The sequence below is a fragment of the Mesocricetus auratus genome, unplaced genomic scaffold (assembly GCF_017639785.1).
Source record: "Mesocricetus auratus isolate SY011 unplaced genomic scaffold, BCM_Maur_2.0 Super-Scaffold_6730, whole genome shotgun sequence".
Classification (NCBI taxonomy): Eukaryota; Metazoa; Chordata; class Mammalia; order Rodentia; family Cricetidae; genus Mesocricetus; species Mesocricetus auratus.
This window is the reverse complement of record NW_024429184.1, coordinates 112,586,417-112,609,136: the sequence shown is the minus strand read 5'-3', so window position 1 is coordinate 112,609,136 and position 22,720 is coordinate 112,586,417. Positions and strand designations below refer to the sequence as shown.

Below are 22,720 nucleotides of genomic sequence, written 5' to 3'. Positions count from 1 at the left end.
ACTGGCCTTGAACTCACAGAGATCTGTCTGCCTCTGACTCCAGGTTCTGGGATTAAAATTGATTGCCAGCACTGCCTGGCAACAGTTTTAGTGTTTAAGAAAGTATCAATCTGCTTTTCAGAAAGTCTCTACCATTTTACATCACCATCAGCAAGGTGTGAATGGTCCAGTTCCTCGATGTATCTACTGTATCATTCAGTATTATACATCCACACACAAAACACACATATATATTTAATTTTGAACACCTTAAAACAGAGTTCTCTCAAAGAGACAAATCTATGCTTTCAAAATAAAGACACTATTCAAGTTGACTCACAATTTGTCTACCAAATCACCTTACGTTTACACAACTAAGAGTCTAGTTACTTTTATTAAAATGAGTCACATGAGTTGATCCAGGTGACTCAGACTCAGGACAAACTGACACATTTTTAATTTTTTAAAAGAATTTCACACGAGTTCTGTATTTTCCTCCCTTCAACACCCCCCTCCCACAATGCTTCTCCTCTCTCAAATTCATGGCCTCTTTTGTTGTTGTTGTTGTTTTGTTTTTTGAGACAGAGTTCCTCGGTGTAGCCTTGGCTATCCTGAAACTCTCTTTGTAGACCACACTAGCCTCAAACTCACAGAGATCCTATTGCTTCTGGCTGGGATTAAACTCATGCACCACCAAACCTGGCTCCAATCTTACTGTCTTTACCCAGGAATAGTTAGTAGCTAATGGATGGCAGTATGCTCAATACACACTGTTGAATGAATTTAGAGCTAATCACACAGCTCATATTTTTTTAATTATAGAACACATATTTATTTATTTATTGTAGGCATAGTGTTCTGCCTGCATATATGCTTGGACACCAGAAGAGCGCACCAGATCTCATTATAGATGGCTGTCAGCCACCATGTGGTTGCTGGGAATTGAACTCAGGACCTCTAAAACAGCAGCCAGTGCTCTTAACCTCTGAGCCATCTCTCCAGCCCACACAGCTCGTATTTTAACATGTAACATGAAAAATAAAAGACTTGGAGACTGACATTGGGGTTCAAGCTTCAAACTGAAGATCAGAAAAGCAAAACAGCCAAGCCACTAGCTCTTATCTCTTATCAGGCTGAAAGGGCTGATCCTATCTCCATGAGATCTCCACCAAGCCTCAGACTCCTGTCTGTCCTCAGTGTAGCTGGAGAATCAATGTCTTTCTATCCTCAATGTGGCCGGAGAATGAATGCCCGCTCTGAGACCCTGTTCCTGTCTTAAATAGCTCACATGAGTCCTGGCTTTAAAGGTGGGAGTTCTGTTGCTCTTTTAGACTAATTCAGTCTTGTGTAGGCCTGGGTGGCCTTGAATTCACACAGATCCATCTGCCTTTGTCTCCTGAGTTCTGGGATTAAAGGTGTGTGCCACTGCTGCCTGGTTTCTATGGCTAACTAGTATGGTTGCTTTGCTATTTTGATCTCCAGTGGCTTTAATAAACCATAAACAATATATCGCCACAATAATGTTATCACGATAATTTTATGGCAGGTGTGAGCTGTGGAGTAGAAGGGGAATGGCCGTGGATGGATCCTTGTATTCATTATTTTGTAGACATTCTGAGTTGCAGTTTTCTTGCTTGTGATAAATGCCTATATATTTAGGGGTGTTTAGGGATAACCTGAGACTGAGAGATTATAACAGTGTGCTGAAACAGTGTGCTAATCACAGGGAGGATAAACAGAGCGTAGGACTTGTTTCTAGAAGTTCCTGTCACTGTCGATTCCTCTCTGGTACTGAGGATTGAAACCAGGGCCTCATGTATGGGCAAGTGTTCTACTGAGCTACACTGCCCACCCACAAATTAAGAATGAATACAACTTCAAATTTTCCTCTGTGTCTGGCATGTGGTAAGCGGCCCTAATTATCTATCTGCATGTTGAATTAACACATGCATGTACCGCAGTTGGGGTAGCCTAATACCTGCATGCCTTGAGCAAGTGCACCATCCATTCATGTATTGCCGGTGAGTCAGCTCCTTACACACAATGCGTGCTACCAAATAAATCAATGGAGAAATCCTGGCTCGAAGCTCCTGAACATATCTGAACCATCTGGCAAATTCAGTGAGCCAAGCGTGGAGGTGGAACTAACTACATGGAAAGACTTATTTCTGGGAAAGCAACTGTTCTTTAAAAACAAAAACAAAAAAACATCCCCAGAACACCATTTATTTACTTACTTGTGTATGTGTCCATGGTGTGCAGCAGAGGTCAGAAGACAGTTTACAGGAAATGTTTCTCTCCGTGTGGGTACCAGGGATTGAACTCACATTTTCAGGATTGGCAGCAAGCGCCTTTACCTGTGGAGCCGTCTCACCTGACCGAGCCAATTCTGTTATACATGGTGCTTATCCAAGAGACAGTTTGGATGCTATATTCAAGAAGTGGTCCTAGAGTTTATAAACACCTCTGTCTGTCTGTCTGTCTGTCTGTCTGTCTGTCTGTCTGTCTGTCTCTGTCTCTCTGTCTCTCTCTGTCCCTCTCTGTCTCTGTCTCTGCCTCTCTCTGTCTCTGTCTCTGTCTCTCTCTCTCTCACACACACACACCAGGTATATACATACATACATACATACATACATACATACATACATACATATTGAATGCCTAAATTCACCAAAGTAATTATAACACTGAAGTAGAGAAAGGGGGGAAAAGATATTCAGGGTATCCTACCACCATAATCATGACTGCTCTTGTTGTAGTATTCTTAGTCAAGTGAAGACACTGATCACCTCAAAGTTGATAACTCAATACTTACCTTTGAAATTATAGCCAGGTGTTGGTGGTACACACCTTTAATCCCAGCACTTGGGAGGCAGAGGCAGGAGGATCTCTGTGAGCTCTAGACCAGCCTGGTCTACAAGAGCTAGTTCCAGGATAGCCTCCAAAATAATACAGAGAAACCCTGTCTCAAAAAAAAAAAAAAAAAGAAAAAAAAAAAGAAAAAAGAAAAGAAAAGAAAAGAAAGAAAGAAATTAGGCGGGTAGCTGGGTGGTGGGTACATTCTTTTAATCCCAGCACTCAGGAGGCAGAGGCATGTGGATTTCTGTGAGTTCGAGGCCAACCTGATCTGCAGAGAGAGTTTCAGGACAGCCAAGGCTACACAGAGACCCTGTCTGAAAAAACCAAAATAAATAAATAAATTACTTGAAATAAAAAAATTAGGTTGTAAATGTGTTCAATAAGTACATTAAATATTTTGTTGCTGTTTTTCAAAACAGGGTTTCCCTGTGCAGATCTATCTTAGAACTCACTCTGGAAGATCAGGCTGGCCTTGAACTCACAGAGATATGCTTGCCTCTGCCTCCCAAGCACTGGGATTAAGCCACCACCGCCCAGCTGCCCTCTCATTTGTAAATAAGCCTCCCATTTTGTTTCCCAATATAAGGGGTAAGCACACAGAGGCCAGCAAGTCAAACTCTGCCGGTACCTGTCTTCTGTACCTGTGAGATTACTGTGCCATTTAAGTGAGTGAAAAAGTGAAAAGAAAAGTATTTTATAAATGTCCATGAACAGGGGAATGGATAAGGAAAATGTGGGACATACTCACAATGGGACTTTATTAGCTGGAAGGACACATAAAATTATGAAATTTGCAGGAAAATGCATGGGTCTGTTCATTATTATATTAAGTGAGGTAGCCAAGTTCTTTTCTTTCTTTCTCCCCCCGCTCCTTTGGTTTTCCGAGACAGGGTTTCTCTGTGGCTTTGGAGGCTGTCCTAGAACTGGTTCTTGTAGACCAGATGTAGAACAGGCTGGTCTTGAATTCACAGATATCCTCCTGCCTCTGCCTCCCGAGAGTGCTGAGATTAAAGGTGTGTGCCACCACCACCTGGCAGTAGCCAAGTTCTTTTTTTTTTTTTAACTTTTTATTTATGTATCTTTTTAGGTATCACTGCTCTGTCTGCATGCATGCCTGCAGGCCAGAAGCAACCAAGTCACCATGTGGTTACTGGGAATTGAACTCAGGACCTCTGGATGAGCAGCCAGTGCTCTTAACCTCTGAGCCATCTCTCCAGCCCCCTGGTAACCAAGTTCTTTTTTTTTTTTTTGAGACAGGGTTTCTCTGTGGCTTTTGAGCCTGTCCTGGAACTACCTCTTATAAACCAGGCTGGTCTCAAACTCACAGAGATCCACCTACCTCTGCTTCCCGAGTGCTGGGATTAAAGGCGTGTGCCACCACCGCCCAGCTAGCCAAGTTCTTAAAGACAAATATTGCATGTTTTCTCTCATATTCAGATTCTAGCTTTTAATTTACATACATGGGTCTGTCTGGGTGTGAGTAAGGTCCTGACACCCAAAAGGGGGTCATGAAATGGAGAAATGACAAATTGAGGAAAGGGTTTGGGTAATAGAACACTTGTGAAACTCGTGTGACATGAGGCTTACTAGAGGTAGGCAGGTAAAAGGACAGGCTGGGGATGGGGAAGAAGAGGGAAGAAGGTGGAGTAATAAAAACAAATTGCATTTGAAAATGACATAATGATAACTAATAACCTTGGGTGCAATTTTTTCTTTTTTAAGGCAGAGAAGAGAGGTGAGTCTCAGGTCAGTTCCATGTTGGGCTACATAACAAGGCCCTGTCTCAAAAGCCAAGAAAAACAATACACAGAATTGACATTTTTATTTAATAAAATGTTCATGTTACTGAAACACAGCCACAATCTTTTGTTTACATATTATCTATGGCCAGGTTCATGCCAAGTCATTTCATGTTGAGTAGTTACTACAGTGACCTCAAAGTTCACATAACCAGAAATGTTTACCATCATCTGGCCTCCTTTAGAAAGAGCAAGCTAGCCGGTACCTGTTCTCTGTACCGTATATTTACTGTAACTGCTTATTTTGTGTTGATCCACCTCTTTTATGTGAAATGTGTGCTCATTAGGTATTTTCCAAAATGTTATTATATTGCATAATTCCACAAAATGTCAGTTATTTAGAAGAGGGATTTCCCTCCACTGGACTTTAATGCTTTAGTGTAAGTACGTAACAGGCTCTCCATATTTGTTACTAAATAAGCCAGTGTCATCATTCTTTTAAAAGATGCTTGCTAATCAAGATTCTCCCGAAAAAAAAAAAAAACCATAAACGAGAGAGAGAGGATTCTGTGTAATTGAAGCTTAGCAGCAACCCTCTCCCCAAAAGAACCTAAAAAACAAAAACAAAATAACAACAAGAAAACAGAAGCATGAGCGCCGATCAGGAAAACGAGTATGTAAGAACGGGAAAAAAAATTGGAAGATCTTGCTTCTTTGCTATGTGTTCAAAGAGAACGCATTGCACGTTGTGTTGCAGATTTACTACAGCTGAGTCATTTCGGGACACCGGAGTGAGTTTCCAGAAAAAAAAAACGGGCGGAAGGAACCAGGAAGAGGGGCTCTCCGGGTTCCCTTAGGCACTCCTAGCAGGAGATACCGGTATTCCGGGCGTGGGTGGCGGCGTGGTCAAAAGAGGCGCCGCGGACCCTTTAAGAGGCACAGCACCTTCTCCAAGATACCATCTTGCACCGGGAGTTCACTGAACTCTCCACCTACCTTGCTAGGTCCCTCCGCCCTCACTGGATGCGACCGGCGGGCGGGGCGGGAGAGCCTGACGATTGGTCCACCGCGCGCGGCCCCTCTCCCGCCGATTGGTTCGTGCGCCCGTCACTCCGCGTTACCTCCCGCCCACCCGAGCCTCCGGGCTAGGTTGAGTGGGGCTCTTGGGTTAGTTCCTGTTAGGCCCCGGCCCAGGGAGTAGGTGAAGTCTCTAAGATGCCCGGTGGGTCAGGGCACCCGGAGCTGTGAGGGAGCGTGAGGCGGCGGCGAGCGGAGACCCGCGGCGGGCCCCTGGAGGAGCGGCGGCCGAGCCCGCCTTCCCTGCACCATGCTCATAGAGGATGTGGATGCCCTCAAGTCCTGGCTGGCCAAGTTACTGGAGCCGATGTGAGTGCGCCGGGCCGCGCCGGGCCGGCGGCATGGGCGTTGGGGACCCGCGGGGGCGTGGGGGAGGGGAGGCGGGCGTCCGGGCCGCCGCCGAGGACTCGTCCCCAGTGGCGTGAGGTGTGTGTGTGCGGGAGGGGGGGCAAGGGGCCGGGCACGGGCGGCGGGGCTTCCCGAGTCCACCGGGAGCCGGCCCGGGCTGCAGGCCGGCGGGAGACTGAAGGACGCCGAGCCGGGAGCTGAGGCCAGTGGCGCGGCTGCCGAGGGATTTTTAAATGGGAAAGCGGAGGTGTGGGACGGCGGAGCGGGCTCCCCAGCACTTTGCAAGCGGTGTCCAGGAGCCCGGTGTCGAGGGCCTTCCTCGGGCGAGCGGGGCAGAGGAGAGAGCGCGGGGGTCCTGAGGCTTAGGTGGAATTAGGGGTGAGAGTCCTCAAGGCTTTGAGAGAGACAGAGAGAGTGCCGAAGTGACTATGCGGGCGCGGAGGGCTTTGGATTAAATTATTGGGGAGCTCGTGAGTACGAGAGCAAAGATACTAAGGGGTTTTAAGGGGTTCCTGAGGAGTTGATGGTGGATTTGATTATTGCCAGATAACATAGGATGTTGGGTAAAGGGACTCACTAGTGTATGGCTGTGGGTGATGAGGTTGAGGCGGGCATGGTTGCAGCATCTTATTTTCTTTTGTAAGATGCAGGTTAAGACTAAAAGGGGCACACGAGTAAAGAAGGCTCTTGTTAACATTGTTGGAAGGTGATACGGCAACTGTAATTGGGGCGCAGGGTGACTGTTGAAGGGCCAGGAGAAAGAGAGCCCTGTCCTCTTAAGATATTTTGAGCAGTGCCAGTTGTGGGAATATCATTGAGAGGCTTAGCAGGGACAGCAGAGGCATCCACTTCTTGTTTTAACTTTTTTTTGGTTTTTCGAGGCAGGGTTTCTCTGTGTAGCTTTGGAGACTGTCTTGGAACTAGCTCTGTAGACCAGGCTGGCCTGGAACTCAAAGAGATCCGCCTGCCTCTGCCTCCCCAACGCCCAGCCTTGGTTTAACTTTTAAGACAGGAAAGGTTGTGTGGAGTGTTTGAAGAGAGCATGGGAAACCGAATGGGAGGGAAAGAAGCATTTCCTGCTCTCTTTTCCTCCCTCCCTCCCTCCCTCTTTTCCTCCCTCCTTCCCTCTCTCTCTCTGCCTGCCTCCCTCTCTCCTTCTCTCTCTGCCTTCTCCCTCCCTCTCTCTGGCTACTTCTGTTTATTTGCCTTCTAATTAGTGCCCCCCCACGATAGAAGGAGGAAAAAGGTGGGCTTTGATTCATGAATTCATGAAATCAGATTAATCTAGTTTAAAAAAAAAAGGAAAGAAAAAAAGTGTTTTTCGGGGGTTGGAAATGGGAAGTCGTCCCAGAGGTGTGGGGGCTGTTGGAGATATTGTCATTTTTGCTTTCCAGTTCATCTATTATCCCCCCCCCAAGAATTTTGGTTAGCTAACTTTTTGTTTTTGTTTTGCTACTTTGTTTTTGGGGGATGGGGTATAATAGGAAGGTACCTCAGGAGGAGACTCATCTATCTGCTGTCCAATGTGTTACTTTTGTGGTAAAAGAGGCTGCAGCGGGGTGTTTGGATGTCTGAAGTGTTGTTTGCGTTCTGTGAATGAATGAGAAGAACACAGGTACACATGAATGAGGGATGAGTAAATAGGTGTGCAGTAGGGCTTCTCAGGATTGAGTGAATGGTAGTCCGGCTAGAATGAAAATGACTCATGGCCATACTTGAAAGTTTGGTAGAAGAATGTTTGCATCCTTCTTACTAAGTTTTAGGGCACTAAGATGGAAATGGATTGTGATGTGCAATTTGGAAATAAGATAGAACTAGGTAAATTTACCATATGTGTGGAAAGGACTGACAAAAGGGGAAGAGTCTGCATGTTTTTTAAAATTAGTTATAGTTTTCTTATCAACACTTTAGTCTATTTTGAATACCTGCTGTCCCAGTGTCTTTTCTTGCATTGTAGAACTTTGAACCCAGGGCCAGACCAGTGATTTATTGAGTTACAGCCTCAGCTCTTTTTTTCTCCTCAATTTCCCCTTATAAGCTGTCATTCTGTTACCAACTTTTAAACTTTAATCTTTTAAAATTATTAGATGTATATTTAATATGTCTTAAATAGGTAGTAACAACTTTTTGGGGGGGGTTAGAAATAGGGTTTCTTTGTATTGCTTTGGAGGCTGTCCTGGAACTACCTCTGTAGACCAGGCTGGCCTTGAACTCACAGAGATCCTCCTGCCTCTGCCTCCCTAGTGCTGGAATTAAAGTCATGTACTACCAATGCCCAGCAGTAGTAACAACTTTTAGCATTATAAATCCTTTCATTTAGTTTTTTTGAGGGCACCCTAAAATGTTTTACAAGATAGTAAAGGTATTAGCTAGAACTTTTATTATTTTTTTGTTTTTTGTTTTTCAAGACAGGATTTCTCTGCTTAGTTCTGCCTGTCCTGGAACTCACTCTGTAGAACAGGCTGGTTTCCAATTTTGCAGATCTGCCTGCTTGTGTCTCCTGAGTGCTGGGATTAAAGGCATGAGCCACCACCCACCAACTCTTTTTCTTTTCTTTGATTTTTTTTTATTATTTATTTTTAAGTTTAAATTTAGATTAGAAACAAGGTTGCTTCACAAGTCAGTTCCAGGTCCCTCTCCCTTCCCCTCCCCACCAACTCTTTTTCTTTAGGTAAAATTTAGTGTATGGAGGGTCATCTTTCTTAATAATGATGTTTTTGTTAGGATTTTTTTTCTGGACTGACAGTTTTAATTATTCTGTAATCTTGAATGAAAATTACATTTTAAAATGAATACTTGAGGCCAGGCAGTGGTGGCACACACCTTTAATCCCAGCACTACAAAGGCAGAGGCAGTCGGATCTCTGTGAGTTTGAAACTAGTCTGGTCTACAAGAGCTAGGTTTCAGGACAGCCTCCAAAGCCACAGAAGCCCCTCCCCCCAAAAAAAATACTTGAGAGCTTGAGAGATGACTCAGTAAGAGTGTTTGCTACTTTTCCAAAGGACCTGAGTTTTGTTTCTAGAACCCATGTAAAGTGATTTAAACTGTCTGTAACTCAGACTCCAGGGATTTAACATCTGAAATCTGAGGGCACTTGCATTCACATGTACATACCAAAAAGCATGCATACACCTACAAATAATTAAAAATATAATAATAGATCTCCAAAAGACAAATGGATGCTTGAAAGCTAGGCATGGCATTATACACTTATAATCCAGTACTCCTGAAGACTGATGCCAGAGGATTGCTGTGATTTCCAGGCCAGCCCAGGCTGCAGAGTGAGTTCTAGCCTAGCTAGGACTGTGTAGTGAAGACCTTGTCTCAGAAGAAGAAAACCAGTTAACCAAACAAAAGACTACTTGAATTTAGTGTTAAAACTTAATTTGTGTTGTATTTTAGCTGGGTGGTGGTGGCATGCATGTTTAATCCCATTGCTTGGGGGGCAGAGGCAGGCAGATTGCTATGTGAGTTCGAGGCCAGTCTGGTCTACAGAGAAAGTTCCAGACAGCCTCCAAAGCTACACAGAAGAGAAACCCTGTCTGAAAAGTGCTGGGATTACAGATGTGAAGCCAGTTCAGTTGTGTCATTCTCTTTATTTCTTTAGAAAAAAAATTAGGGAAGAAAAAGACTTAGGCTGGTGTTCACTAATTAGACTTTAACAATGTAGGTGTCTTTCCTATGAAAGCTTTATTTTTTTAACTTCTAGTGTTGGTAAGTGTAGGTGCCGTACAGATTTTCTTTTTCGGTGCACTGTCATGGTAGATTACTTTTTGTTTGGATATTCTAAAAACATAGTAAGTGATATGCTAATATAGGTTGTGTTTGTAAATTTACTTATTTCATATTCTAGATTCAAAAACATGTTTCATGGCATATTGACATGTTATTATAGCACAGCATTTCAGAGCAGTTGTCCAGCTTTGTGATAATGCAGTTGCAGTGGCTATGTCAGAATCAAGCTATGGCTGAGCACATGAGTTCTGTTGTGCTTTTTGTTTTTTTGAAGTATTTTATTTTTATTTTAGTGTATGGGTGTTTTGCCTGCAAGCATATCTGTGCACTTTGTTTGTGCCTTGTGACCATCTGTGCTAGAGAGGTACTAGGTCTCCTGGAATTGGAGTTAGAGATGGTTGTGAGACATCTAGATCAGCCAGTGTTCTTTGTTTTCAAGGCAGGGTCTCTCTGGGTAGCTCTGGCTGTCCTGGAATTTGCTCTGTAGACCAGGTTGGCCTCAAACCAGCCAGTGTTCTTAACTGCTGAGCCGTTTCTCCAGTCCTGGAAGAAATAATTCTTTACCTCCCTTAGCTTGCTGGGGAAAGACCATTACTAGCATTTTTGATGACAGCACACTAAAAGGGGAGGAAACCAGGTCAAAAAGTCAAGATAGACTAGACTAACAGATCTTAGGTGGGGTCCTTATTTTTCTTACCTATAAAGAATTGTAGACATCCTTGTCAGAGTACCATGCAGGGATTATGCATAAATTGTGATGTTGTAGCTTTATTTTTATCAGAAATCACTACTCGTTTTAAGAAATTGGTTTGTGGGGCTCAGAGGTTAAGGAGTACTGGCTATTCTTCCAAAGGTTCTGCGTTCAATTCCCAGCAACCACATGATGGCTCATAACCATCTATGATGAGATCTGGTGCCCTCTTCTTGCACTCAGGCAGAACACTGCATACATAATAAATAAATAAATCTTTAAAGAAAGAGTCCATTCTCTTCCAACATGTAGGTTCCAGGGATCCAATTCATGTCTGTTGGTGGGTGTCTTTTCCTACTGACCTACCTCTCGGGGGCCAAGACAAGGTCCCCCCCTACCCCCTGTCCTGGAACTTAATGTGTATGTCAGGCTGGCCTGGAACTCACAGAGATCCACCTAAGACATGCATTTTGATTACACTAACAGACCTGCATTTCCACCAAAATAAGTAATATTTAACCTTTTTTCTTTTGCAGTACCAAGATTTGAACTCAGGGCCCAGTGCATTCAAGGCAAAAACTCTATCACTGAGCTCTCTGAAGGGAAACTTTAAACATTTGTTACTTGTTTGGCTTATTGTAAAACTTTGTCTTAGTGTGTCTTTCTTTCTCTCTTTCTTCCTTCCTTTCTTTACCTTTTTTTTTTCTCCAGACCCTATTATATAGCACATACTGGCCTGGGATTTCACTGTTGTCCAAAGTGGCCTTCAACTCACAGTCCTGCCCTTATTCTAAGTGTTTGATTATAGGTCGTGTGCCATTGGTGTTGTTTTTAAAAGATTGGTGGAGTTTGTAAACTTCTGGATAGTTGTGTCTGTCTTTGTATTATAATAGAACATTGTGTGAATCAGGCCAGTTAGAGTTTCTACTCATTTCTGTTTGATTCATTTTCATTTTGCAGAAATTATCTTTTCTCCTCTTTTTCCCTCTTAAAATAGTAGCTTTTTTAAAAAAAATAGTAGCCTTTTACCTATGTTACAAATATAGTGCAGTAATAATGCAGGCTGTCAGAGTGCTTTATGTTCTTCAGGCACTCTGTACCATACATTTTATGTTTTTTGAAATATGAAGATAAGCTAAGCTTTGCAGATAATCTGTTTATTAATGTTGGGTGCCACTACCATCTTTAACAAATGTTCATTTGTCTTGTGTATAACACAGCCAGCAATTCCTTGCTATCCTGTAAGTAAGAATAGGAGTTGCAGGGCTGGAGAGATGGCTCACTGATTAAGAGCACTGGCTCTGAGTTCAATTCCCATCACCCACATGGTGACTCACAACCATTTTTAATGAGATCTGGTGCCTTCTTCTGGCCTGCAGGGAAACATACAGGTAAAACACTGTATGCATAATAAATACATACATCTTAAAAAAGAAAAAGGATAGGAGTTGCTTGTAGTTTCTGTAAGTTCTGACCATTTCAAAGTCTTTTAAACTATAAAGGAAATGTGTTATCTTGGAGTATGATGGAAAGGGCAGCAAAAGCTTCAAGAATGGGATTTCATTGGTTCATATTTATAGTTTCAGTAGTCATGGCAGGTATGGTTCATATCCTGGAGTAGTAGGCTGGCAATTTTTAGGACATTAAACTCTGGCTAGTTATCACTATAGTTGCTCAAAACATGAGCTATCGGTCACTAGGCCTGATCTTCTGGTAAATAAACTAGTAGGGTGTGATGAGTGTTTGGGACTCTATTCTTAGGATGGAGAAGTAGTGGCTTCACAGAATTCTTGTACCTTTAAGTGTGGCCTGAGACTTGTTTAAGGTGATATTCACGGCCTTATAGGACAGGATTATTTTGCAGATGACTTGTTGACATATTCTGGTGTACTAAGTTAAGAGCATGCTTGTTCTTAGGCTCTTGGTCTGCTCCCTAAATATGTCTGACTTCATTCTTACTGGCCCAACAGCTATAGGCTAGAAGCCAGAAGTTGCTTTTATAGCCCTGTATTTACTATCACTGTGTTCTCTCATTCTCTTATAGTGCTGTTGCTTTCATAGTTATTGCATGTCTTTTTGTACCATATGTGATTTTGTTCAGTACTTTTTTTTCATAGTCATCTCCTAGTCATGTGACTTGAAGAGCAAGGCCTGTCTTATTCAAAGTGATCAAAAGTCATCAAGCAAGAGACTTGGTACTAAGCTGGATGGCAGTGGCACATGCCTTTAATCCCAGGAGATAGGGGCAGGCAGTTCTCTGAGTTTGAGGCCAGTCTGATCTACAGAATGAGATCCAGGACAACCAGGGCTACACAGAAAACCCGTCTTCACACACACACACACACACACACACACACACAGAGAGAGAGAGAGAGAGAGAGAGAGAGAGAGAGAGAGAGAGAGAGAGAGCGAGCGAGCGAGCGAGCGAGCAAGCGCTTGGTAATTAATTAACAGTAAATGTTGAAATGAATGAACAGCCTCATGTGTGTATTTTGATTGCTTGAAGAACACTGTTCTTCCAGAGGTGCTGAGTTTAATTCCTAGTACCCACATGGTGGCTCACAACCATCTGTAATGAGATCTGGTGTCATCTTCTGGTGTGCAAGCATATATGCAGACAGAACACAGTATACATTAAAGAGAGGGAGGGAGGAAAGGAGGGATAGAGAGAGATGAGCTAAATGTTGTGCACTCCTTTAATACCGGCACTTGGGAGTTCCAGGTCAGCATGTTCTACATGCTACCAATGGCCGATGGTTTTGTAGTGAAACCCTGTCACATAAAAGGGGGATGGGTAAGAGGGAGTGCTACAGTCTTGATGTTAATGTCGCCCAAAACTCATGTGAGGGTATTAACTTAAATCCCCAATGTGAAGGTATTAATAAAGTGCCTTTATTAGTGTACTATAGAAAATAAAATTATCAGTGTTTATTTTCAGTTTCTTTATGTAGGAACTTTGTAGCTGTAAGCACTCACTGTGAAAATTTCCAGTTTGATTTCTAATTGACATTACATCAGAAAAGCATTTTCATTATTTGTGCGTTACTTTTATAGCCATCACTGTAAATGCATAATATTTCCTATATCTCTGACAGTAAGAGTGGTTTCTCTGATTCATTTGGTTAGAAGTAATGCTGTCACCAGATGGTGGTGGTGCACACCTTTAATCCCAGCATTTGGGAGGCAGGGGCATTGAGATCTCAGTGAGTTAAGGACAGCCTAGTTTACAAACTGATTTCCAGGACATGCAGGGCTGTTACACAGAGAAACCATCTTGAAAAACCAAAAGTAAAAAGAAAAAATAGTGATGCTGTCTTTCTGTAATAAACAGATTTTTAAATATCTAAGTATTTTCAGTGTTTACCTTTGTTTCTTCTGTCTAGTTTTTAGTAAATATGGATATTTGTGGCTGTTAATACACACTAGGAGGAGTAGGAGGCCTTTTCGCTATGGTTCCTTAGCACATTTATTAGTGACCTTATCAGTGAAAGAGATCAGGCCCATGTTAAGAAACATGTAGATTTGACTTGAAGTGGAAGGAGGTCTAGTAGACTCTGTCTTCTTCCTGGAGCCAAAGATTGTATTGAACCTTTACTTTTCCATTTGGGGGTTGGTGTATGTCTGAAATCTACACTGGTGTTTTAGCTGTACAGATAGTAATGTCTGCTAGTGGAGAATTCATCAAAAGAGAAAAAAAATTCAAATTTGAGGGTTTCATAGATGTTTGTAGGTCAGTATTTTTGTTAGCTTTCTCTAATAAAATTTCCGATTTTTCTCTTTCTCCCTTTCCTTTTCTTTTATGGTACTGGGGATTGACAAAACTTATGTCATCATACATGCTGGGCAAGCACTCCACCACTGAGCTGTATCCCCAGATTTTAGTTTTGTTATGAGATAGGGTTTCACTAAATTGCCCACTCTGTATTCCAGGAAGGCCTTGCAATTATAATCCCTCAGACTCAGCCTCTCGAGTAGCTGGGACTTCAAGTTTGTACCAATAGATCTGCTGTGTAGCTATCTTGTTTTTTAAGATGACTTAAAGATCATTAAAACATCTTACATTATACAGGATATGAAGGTTTTTTGTTTGTTTGTTTTGTTTCTTCTTTTGGTTTTTCGAGACAAGATTTCTATGTGTAGCTTTGGATCCTATCCTGGCACTCTGTAGACCAGGCTGGCCTCGAACTCACAGAGATCCTCCTGCCTCTGCCTCCCTGAGTGCTGGGATTAAAGGCGTGTGCCACCAATGCCCAGCAGGATATGAGTTTTAATGAGTTCTCATATTGATAACACACTGGTTTTGAAAATTTTTTGTTGATTGTTATTTCAATTAAAGGTAACTACTGGTTGAGGCTTATAACACCTTAATTTGTCTTGCAGATATACATTAGAAACGTGTATGTGATATATGAAATAACATTTTACTTGCATGGAGTTACAGCCTAGTTTTACTTCCAAAGTAGAGCTCTCTGCCTAGTCTTTTAAAAATTAACTTTATAGCCGGGCGTTGGTGGCGCACGCCTTTAATCCCAGCACTCTGGAGGCAGAGGCAGGTGGATCTCTGTGAGTTCAAGACCAGCCTGGACTACCAAGCGAGTTCCAGGACAGCCTCCAAAGCCACAGAGAAACCCTGTCTCGAAAAAACAAAAAAAAAAAAAAAAAAAAAGAACTTTATTTGTGTATATGCGCTTGTGCATGTGTGCGCATGTGTGCGTTTGTGTGAGCTTTGAACTCAGCCCATCAGACTTGGCTGCAAAGACCGTTCGCTACCCACTTGAGCCATCTCACTCGTCCTTCTCTCGAATGGAACTTCGTTACCTTGCAGATTTGCAATTTTAATGCCAGGTTTTAGAATTATTATTATTGTTATTGTTATAATAATAATTGTTATTGTTATTATTTTGGTTTGTTGTTTTTAGACAAGGTCTTTTTTTTTTAAGATTTATTTATTTATTTGTTATGTATATCGTGTTCTGTCTACATGTATGCCTGAAGGCCAGAAGGGGGCATTATTACAGATGGTTGTAAGCCATCATGTGGTCGCTTGCTGGGAATTGAACTTAGGACCTCTGGAAGAACAGTCAACACTCTTAACCACTGAGCCATCTCTCCACCTAGACAAGGTCTTACTATGTATATGGAACCTTGCATGGCCTGGAACAGGCCAGGCTGACCTCTAACTCAGAGATCCACCTGCTTCTGCCTCTCAGCCCCTCATCTGCCTTCCCATTTCTCCCTCTCTCCTCTGCCTTCCCCCTCTTATTACTTTTCTCTGCCTCTTCCCCTCTCTTCTGCCTCTCCGCCTCCTCTGCCTGTTCCCTTTTCCACTGTTTCTCCCCTTCTCTGCTTCTCCACCTTTCTGCCTCTCCTCTGCCTCTGGAATGCTGGTTGTTTTGTTTTTTGAAACAATGTTTCTTATAGCTGAACTGAACTTGAACTCAGATCTTATACTCCTTCCTGATCCTGGCTCCAGCTACAGAGAGCTGGAGCATGAACCGCCATTCCCAGCCCAATGTAGTAATCTAAGATATATCTAAGATATATGCTAGCAACCTTTTTAACAGGAACCCATTTTTGTTGGGAAATATACATGTTTAGTGTAGCTATTGATGCAAAAGTTTTTAAATTTCGCCGGGCGTTGGTGGCGCACGCCTTTAATCCCAGCACTCGGGAGGCAGAGGTAGGTGGATCACTGTGAGTTCGAGGCTAGCCTGGTCTCCAGAGCAAGTTCCAAGACAGCCTCCAAAACAATACAGAGAAACCGTCTCGAAAAACCAAAAAAAAAAGTTTTTAAATTTCTTTCTAAGCTGTGCTATATCAGTACTCAAGCAGAATCTATGAGCTTGGTTCCATAAAAGTAGCTAAAGGTTTTGTGTACTGTTTTTGCATACTGTCCTTAGTACAGGAAGAGAATCATGCTTTGGTAGGACAAGGATGGTTTTGTCTATCAAGGGTCTTAGGCTATTTCTGTGATATGTATAGTCCTGGAAATACTATTGGGCTACTACTAGCTTAAGTATCAGTACCATGGTACTGTGTTGTAATTGTAAAATTTTGAAGATTATGTAGTAGGAGTTAGTGTGTTCAAAGTGTGAACTTCAGACAGGAGTTTCAGCACAAGACTCCCAAAAGTCTTTGTTTCATCTTTCACTTATTGTGACTTAATAGTTCAGATTGATGATTTCCTTGATAGCCCACTTTATTGACACACATTGGAAGATGATAGAGTTAATTCCTTTGGATGTAGCATGCATATGTGTTAAGTATAGAATTCTACCAGTTAGTAGTAGTCATTCACTTATTTACATTAAACAAATGCTCAAACTGTGATCACCTTTCCTAGAGTCTATTTCTGCTATTTTATCTTAGTCACCTTAAATTTTTTTTAAGTTATACTAAAATGTATTTCATTAGCTCTAGAAGGGGTATTGTGTTACATGCCTATAAGCCTAGCACTAAAGAGGGTAATAGGAGGCAGTTACAAGGTTGAGGCTAGCTTGGGCTTCATTGTGAGATCCCAGGCTAGTGTGGGCTACAGATTGATAACTTGTTTCAATACCCCTAAAATGTGTTTCATCAAAAATGGCTCAATTCTGTATCTGTCTTTAAGACTGAATACTAAATTATGTAAAAGTACCTGGGTTTGTTTAGCCCAGTATCTAGATATTTTGCTTGTTTCTGACTAGAAACTTCATATTCTGTTTATTATTATTTAAATATTAAATGCATATGAATGTTTTGCCTGTACATATATTTGAGCATCTTGTGTTACCTGGTGAGACTGGAAATAGGAGTTGAATACCCTGGATCTAGAATTGCAGGCAATGGCTGCCACATGGATGTTGGGAATCAAAGGTCCTCTACAAGAGAAATACATAGTCTTAACCACTTAACCATTTCTTCAGTTCCTTTTTTTTTTTTTTTTTTTTTTTTTTGGTTTTTCAAGACAGGGTTTCTCTGTATTGTTTTGGAGCCTGTCCTGGAACTTGCTCAGTAGACCAGGCTGGTCTCAAACTCACAGAAATCTGCCTGCCTCTGCCTCCCTGAGTGTTGGGATTAAAGGCATGTGTCACCAACACCAGGCTCTTCTTTTTTTTTTTTTTATTTATTCATTTAGTATGTATACAGTATTCTGCCTGCACGTGTCTCCTCATGCCAGAAGAGGGCACCAGATCTCATTACAGATGGTTGTAAGTCACCATGTGGTTGCTGGGAATTGAACTCAGGACCTTTGGAACAACAACCAGTGCTCTTAACCTCTGAGCCATCTCTCCAGCCCTCCTTATTTTTCTGTATCCTTTTTTTTTATCTGTTAGAGACTGTCTTTATCTATGACTGATAAGATGACTTAGTAGGTAAAGGTGCTTGCCACCAAGTCTCTTGAGCTGATAGCTCAGTCCCTAGAGCCCACAGGTTGCATGTAAACTACATACACACATGCATGCACAATTTTTAAACAAAAAGATTATCTGTACTGGCTGGTTTTGTGTCAGCTTGACACAAGCTAGAGTCATCAGAGAATGGAGTCTCCAGTTGAGGAAATTCGTCCATTAGTGATCAATGGGGAAGGGCCCAGCCCATGGTGAGTGGGGTCATCCCTAGGCTGGTGGTTCTGGCTTCTATAAGAAAGCAGACTCAGCTAACCGTGGGGAGCAAGCCGGTAAGCAGCAGGGCCCCCCTCCTCTTTTTGTGTGTGTGTGTGTGTGTGTGTGTGTGTGTGTGTGTGTGTGTGTGTGTGTGTGTGTGTGTGTGTGTGTGTGTGTGTGTGTGTAGCCTTGGCTGTCCTGGAGCTAGATCTGTAGACCAGGCTGGCCTCAAACTCAGAGATCAGCCTGCCTCTGCTTCCCAAGTGCTGGGGTTAAAGGCGTGAGCTACGGTGCCTGACTGACTTTCTTTATAAATCGTGCATTATTGTTTTTTTTTTGTTTGTTCGTTTGTTTTTTACGAGACAGGGTTTCTCTGTATTGTTTTGGAGGCTGTCAGTCCAGCCTGGCCTCAAACTCACAGAGATCCGCCTGCCTCTGCCTCCCGAGTGCTGGGATTAAAGGCGTGTGCCACCACCACCCAGTTTAAATCATGCATTACTGTAATATATAAATAATAATACATATTCATTTTTAACATACTTTGACCTTTGATTCTGATTTTGTAAATTAGCTCCGTGTTTTATAAGAGTGACAATGAATATTTTTTTTTCTATTTCAGAATTAGGTACATAGTCTGTTTGTCTCTGTCTCTAGTATTAGGTACATGCTCTCTGTGTCTCTCTGACTCTGTCTCTGCCTCTGGCTTCTGTGTGTGTGTGTGTGTGTCTGTCTGTCTGTCTGTCTGTCTGTCTGTCTGTCTGCCTGCCTGCCTGCCTGCCTGCCTGTCTGTCTGTCTGTCTGTCTGTGGAAGCCAAAGGTCAACATCAGGTGTTCCTCCTCTGTCCCTCTCTACCTTAGCTCTTACTAAACTTGTTCATTGCCCCATTGGTTGACCATCAAGTCCTGGGATCTAACTGTCTGTGCCCCACCAGTGCTAGGATTACAGGCACACAACCACATTCAGCTTCTTATGTGTGTGCTGGGGATCCCAAGTCAGGTCCTCCAGCTTGTGTTGCAAGCACTTTACCAGTCCCTAGGTGTGGAGGGTTTAAAGCATCACCCTTCCTTAAGGCAGTATTGGCAATGAAGGAAAGTTTTGCTCTTTTACTAATGTATAGGCTTTTGTTTAGTTTAGTTTTGCTCTTTTACTAATGTGTAGGCTTTTGTTTAGTGGCTTGTTTTAAGATAGTTTCCTTGGCCCAGTGTGTCCCTGAACTCAATGTCATATTCCTGCCCTGGTCTCCCCAATTCTGGAATTAGAGGTTTGAACCAACACTTTGGGAGTAGCTGTACTAGTTTTTCTTTTGTTGGAAAATGTGATTGACAGTCATAAGTTGAAATGTCTTAAACTTCGGTTTGACAAAGGATCCCTAAGAATTATCGAACAAGATTATATTGAATAGCATTATATAAGGATTTGATCACTTTGCTTACATGATGATTTAATTTACTATCATCCTGAGTGTTCATTTTACCTTGATAAGAAACAGGTTGTGAGCCGGGCCTTGGTGGTGCACGCCTTTAATCCCAGCACTCGGGAGGCAGAGGCAGGCGGATCTCTGTGAGTTCGAGGCCAGTCTGGTCTACAGAGCGAGTTCCAGGACAACCTCCAAAGCCACAGAGAAACCCTGTCTCGAAAAACCAAAAAAAAAAAAAAAAAAAAAAAAAAAGAAACAGGTTGTGGTAACACATACCTCTAGCTCCAACAGGCAGAAGCAGGAGGATTTGAGGCTACACATAGATTCCAGACAAGTGAGTCTCTGTCTTAGAAATAAAACAAACAAAAAGCCCAAATAACAGTTTGAAACCACATGGGATATGTGTAACTTAAATATACGTGTTTTATAACACACACACACACACACACACACATACATACATACATACATACATACATACATACAAGGGCAAGGTTAGTGGTAGTTTGAGTAGTCGATTTTGGATGCTGGCTCCTGTGGCTTTAGGGAAATGTATTCTGAGAAGAGGAATAATCTGTCCATCACTTTCGCTTCCTTGCTTTTTCTCACGGTCGCGTGAGACACACAGTTCCTGGGGGGTTATTGGTGTCGGCAATTCCAGTTGCTTCTGAGAAAGCAAATAAATGTCCTGATTCAATGTTCTTGGTCCTACTAGAACTTTGGAAATAGGAGGCAAACTAATAATTAAAACACAAACAGAAAAGGAAGCTCTCATTTGGGGGGAAATATATGCTACTTGTTATGATAGTTGCCTGTGTTTGAAGTCACTTTAAATCTTTGATTTTCTAAAATAGAGGTAATTTCATTAATAATGTCTCTGTTTACAAACAATGTTTTACAATTTTCATTTTCTTTCTCTAATTAGATGTGATGCTGACCCTTCAGCCCTAGCCAACTATGTTGTAGCACTGGTCAAGAAGGACAAACCTGAGAAGGAATTGAAAGCCTTTTGTGCTGATCAACTTGATGTCTTTTTACAAAAAGGTAATTGTTGGGGGCCTTCAAGTATTTTAGGTAAATATTTTTAATTTAAAACTTCCTGAAGCCGGGCGTTGGTGGCGCACGCCTTTAATCCCAGCACTCGGGAGGCAGAGGCAAGTGGATCTCTGTGAGTTGGAGGCCAGCCTGGTCTACAAAGTGAGTTCCAGGACAGCCTCCAAAGCTACAGAGAAACCCTGTCTCGAAAAACCAAAAAAAAAAAAAAAAAAAAAAAACCACACACACACACAAAAAAAAAAAAAAAAAAAAACACAAAACTTCCTGAAAAGAGCCCGGAGTGGTGACACTTGCCTGTAATCCCAGCATTTGGAAAGCTGAGGCAGGAGAATTAGAAGTTTGAAGCCAACCTGGTCACCTGTGCTATAGAGCAACACCCTATTTCAAACAAAACAGTAACAACACAATCAGACATCACAAAGGTATAAGCTTAGCGTGGGGGTGGGTGGGGGTGGGGGGCATGTCAGAATTTGTACATAATCCTTTCTTGCACAGCACTATGTTAATCTCTGTATCATTCCAGTTTTACTGTTTGTGCCTAGGAAATGAGACACTTTACAGTAAAGTAGTCAGGGCCCTTTGATTACTTCAATATGTCCATTCATGAATGATTACATATTGTGTGTTTAGGAAGGATAGGTTTTTCCCGTCCTGCTTGGCTTCTTTCTTTCTTGTATTGAGATAAAGGCTCTAATACTCTCTAGATTCATTACAGCTTTTGGCAGTACTTAGCTGATGGTTGAGTCTTTTTAGTGTTTGTGTCTGTGTGTCTGTGCTCACCCATACATATATATTTATAATATTTATATTCACGTATGTTCAGGTGTACATAAGTACTTGTGTCATTTCTCGGGGCCTTTCATCTGTTTTTGAGTTTGTCTCATTGGTCTGGAACTTGCAAAGTAGGTTTGACTGGCTGGCCAGCAAGCACTAGACAGCCTCCTTTTCCATTGCCGTGACTACAAACAAGTGCCACCATGGCGTGAATTCTGGGTTCAAATTCAGGCTCTTTTTTTTTTCTCTCTCTCTCGAGACAGGGTTTCTCTGTATTGTTTTGGAGGCTGTCCTGGAACTAAATCGCTCTGTAGGCCAGGCTGGCCTTGAACTCTCAGAGATCCGCCTGCCTCTGCCCCCCAAGTGCTGTAAATTCAGGTTCTTACACTGGTGTAGCAAGCTTCCCTTGAGCTGTCTTCCCAGCCATGACGCTGCATACATACTCTTGCTGTTAATACAGAGAACCCAATGTTCTTTTTCTCTCTTGTCTGGGACACCTTGAGACCCAAGATGAGATGGCTATGATTCTCTTCTCTTTGTACTTCTAACTTTTGTCTTCAACTGGACATGAGAAGCTTGCCTGTGACTCAGCACTTGGGAGTTGGAGACAGGAGGAGCAGACGACAGTCTGTTGTCCTTTGCTACATACTCTGGGCTCCATGAGACTGTCTCAGACAGATTTCCTATCTTTTTACCAACATGCTCCAACCATACAGAGCTTGCAGGAAATTTCTCTTGCTGTTTTCTTGGTATTTCCTGCCCCATGCCGCCACTACCCAGTCCTCCTCTAAGCCACACTGCTCACCTCTCTGTCTTTGAATGTCAGTGAGTGGTTCTTTACTCAGAGCACATGGACGTGTTTTATGTTTGCCTGGAAGATTCTTTCTTGTGTCCTTTTGATCTCTTCAGATGTCATCTTGCAGTTTTCTTCAGTGTAGTTTGTATAATATGGACATCCCATGCTACAATCCTAATTACCATTTCCTCCTCTCAGCTCTGCTTTGTTCCTTTTTTTTTTAAAAGGGGTCTCACTGTGTATCCCTGGTTGGTTTTGAACTCATGACATCTGCTTTCCTTGTATCTCCCGAGTACTGTGATTAAAGGCACCGCCATGCTGAATGCCTTGTTGTTTTTTTTTCATGACACTTGTCTCACCCTGCTATATATTTGCCAGTTTATCTGCCTTTTCCATGTTTGCTTTTCCTTTTCTTGAAAGTAGAGACCTAGAGCTGGGCAGTGGTGGCGCACGCCTTTAATCCCAGCACTCGGGAGGCAGAGGCAGGCGGATCTCTGTGAGTTCGAGGCCGGGCTGGACCGATAACCTCCAAAACTATACAGAGAAACCCTGTCTCGTAAAAACAAAAACAAAAACAAACAAACAAAAAAGAAAGTAGAGACCTGGAACCAACAGTATTTGGTATATAGATCCCGAAAAACTACATTTATCTGTCTGTCCAT

The 22,720-nt window shown here is 42.4% G+C and overlaps 1 protein-coding gene across 4 annotated transcripts in view; it reads left to right on the top strand.

Moving 5' to 3' along the window:
- The first annotated feature begins 5,711 nt into the window (after positions 1–5,711).
- Rbm27 (RNA binding motif protein 27) overlaps positions 5,712–22,720 on the top strand; it is a 71,797-nt gene continuing 54,788 nt past the window's right edge. For 3 of the 4 annotated variants that reach the window (XM_005069177.4, XM_021226640.2, XM_005069176.4), the window contains exons 1-2: positions 5,712–5,963; positions 20,358–20,476. In XM_005069177.4, the coding sequence (XP_005069234.1) occupies positions 5,905–5,963; positions 20,358–20,476 (178 nt within the window). In that variant the 5' untranslated portion in view covers positions 5,712–5,904. The remainder of the gene's footprint in view (positions 5,964–20,357; positions 20,477–22,720) is intronic. The other variant, XM_021226639.2, reaches the window with a different exon arrangement.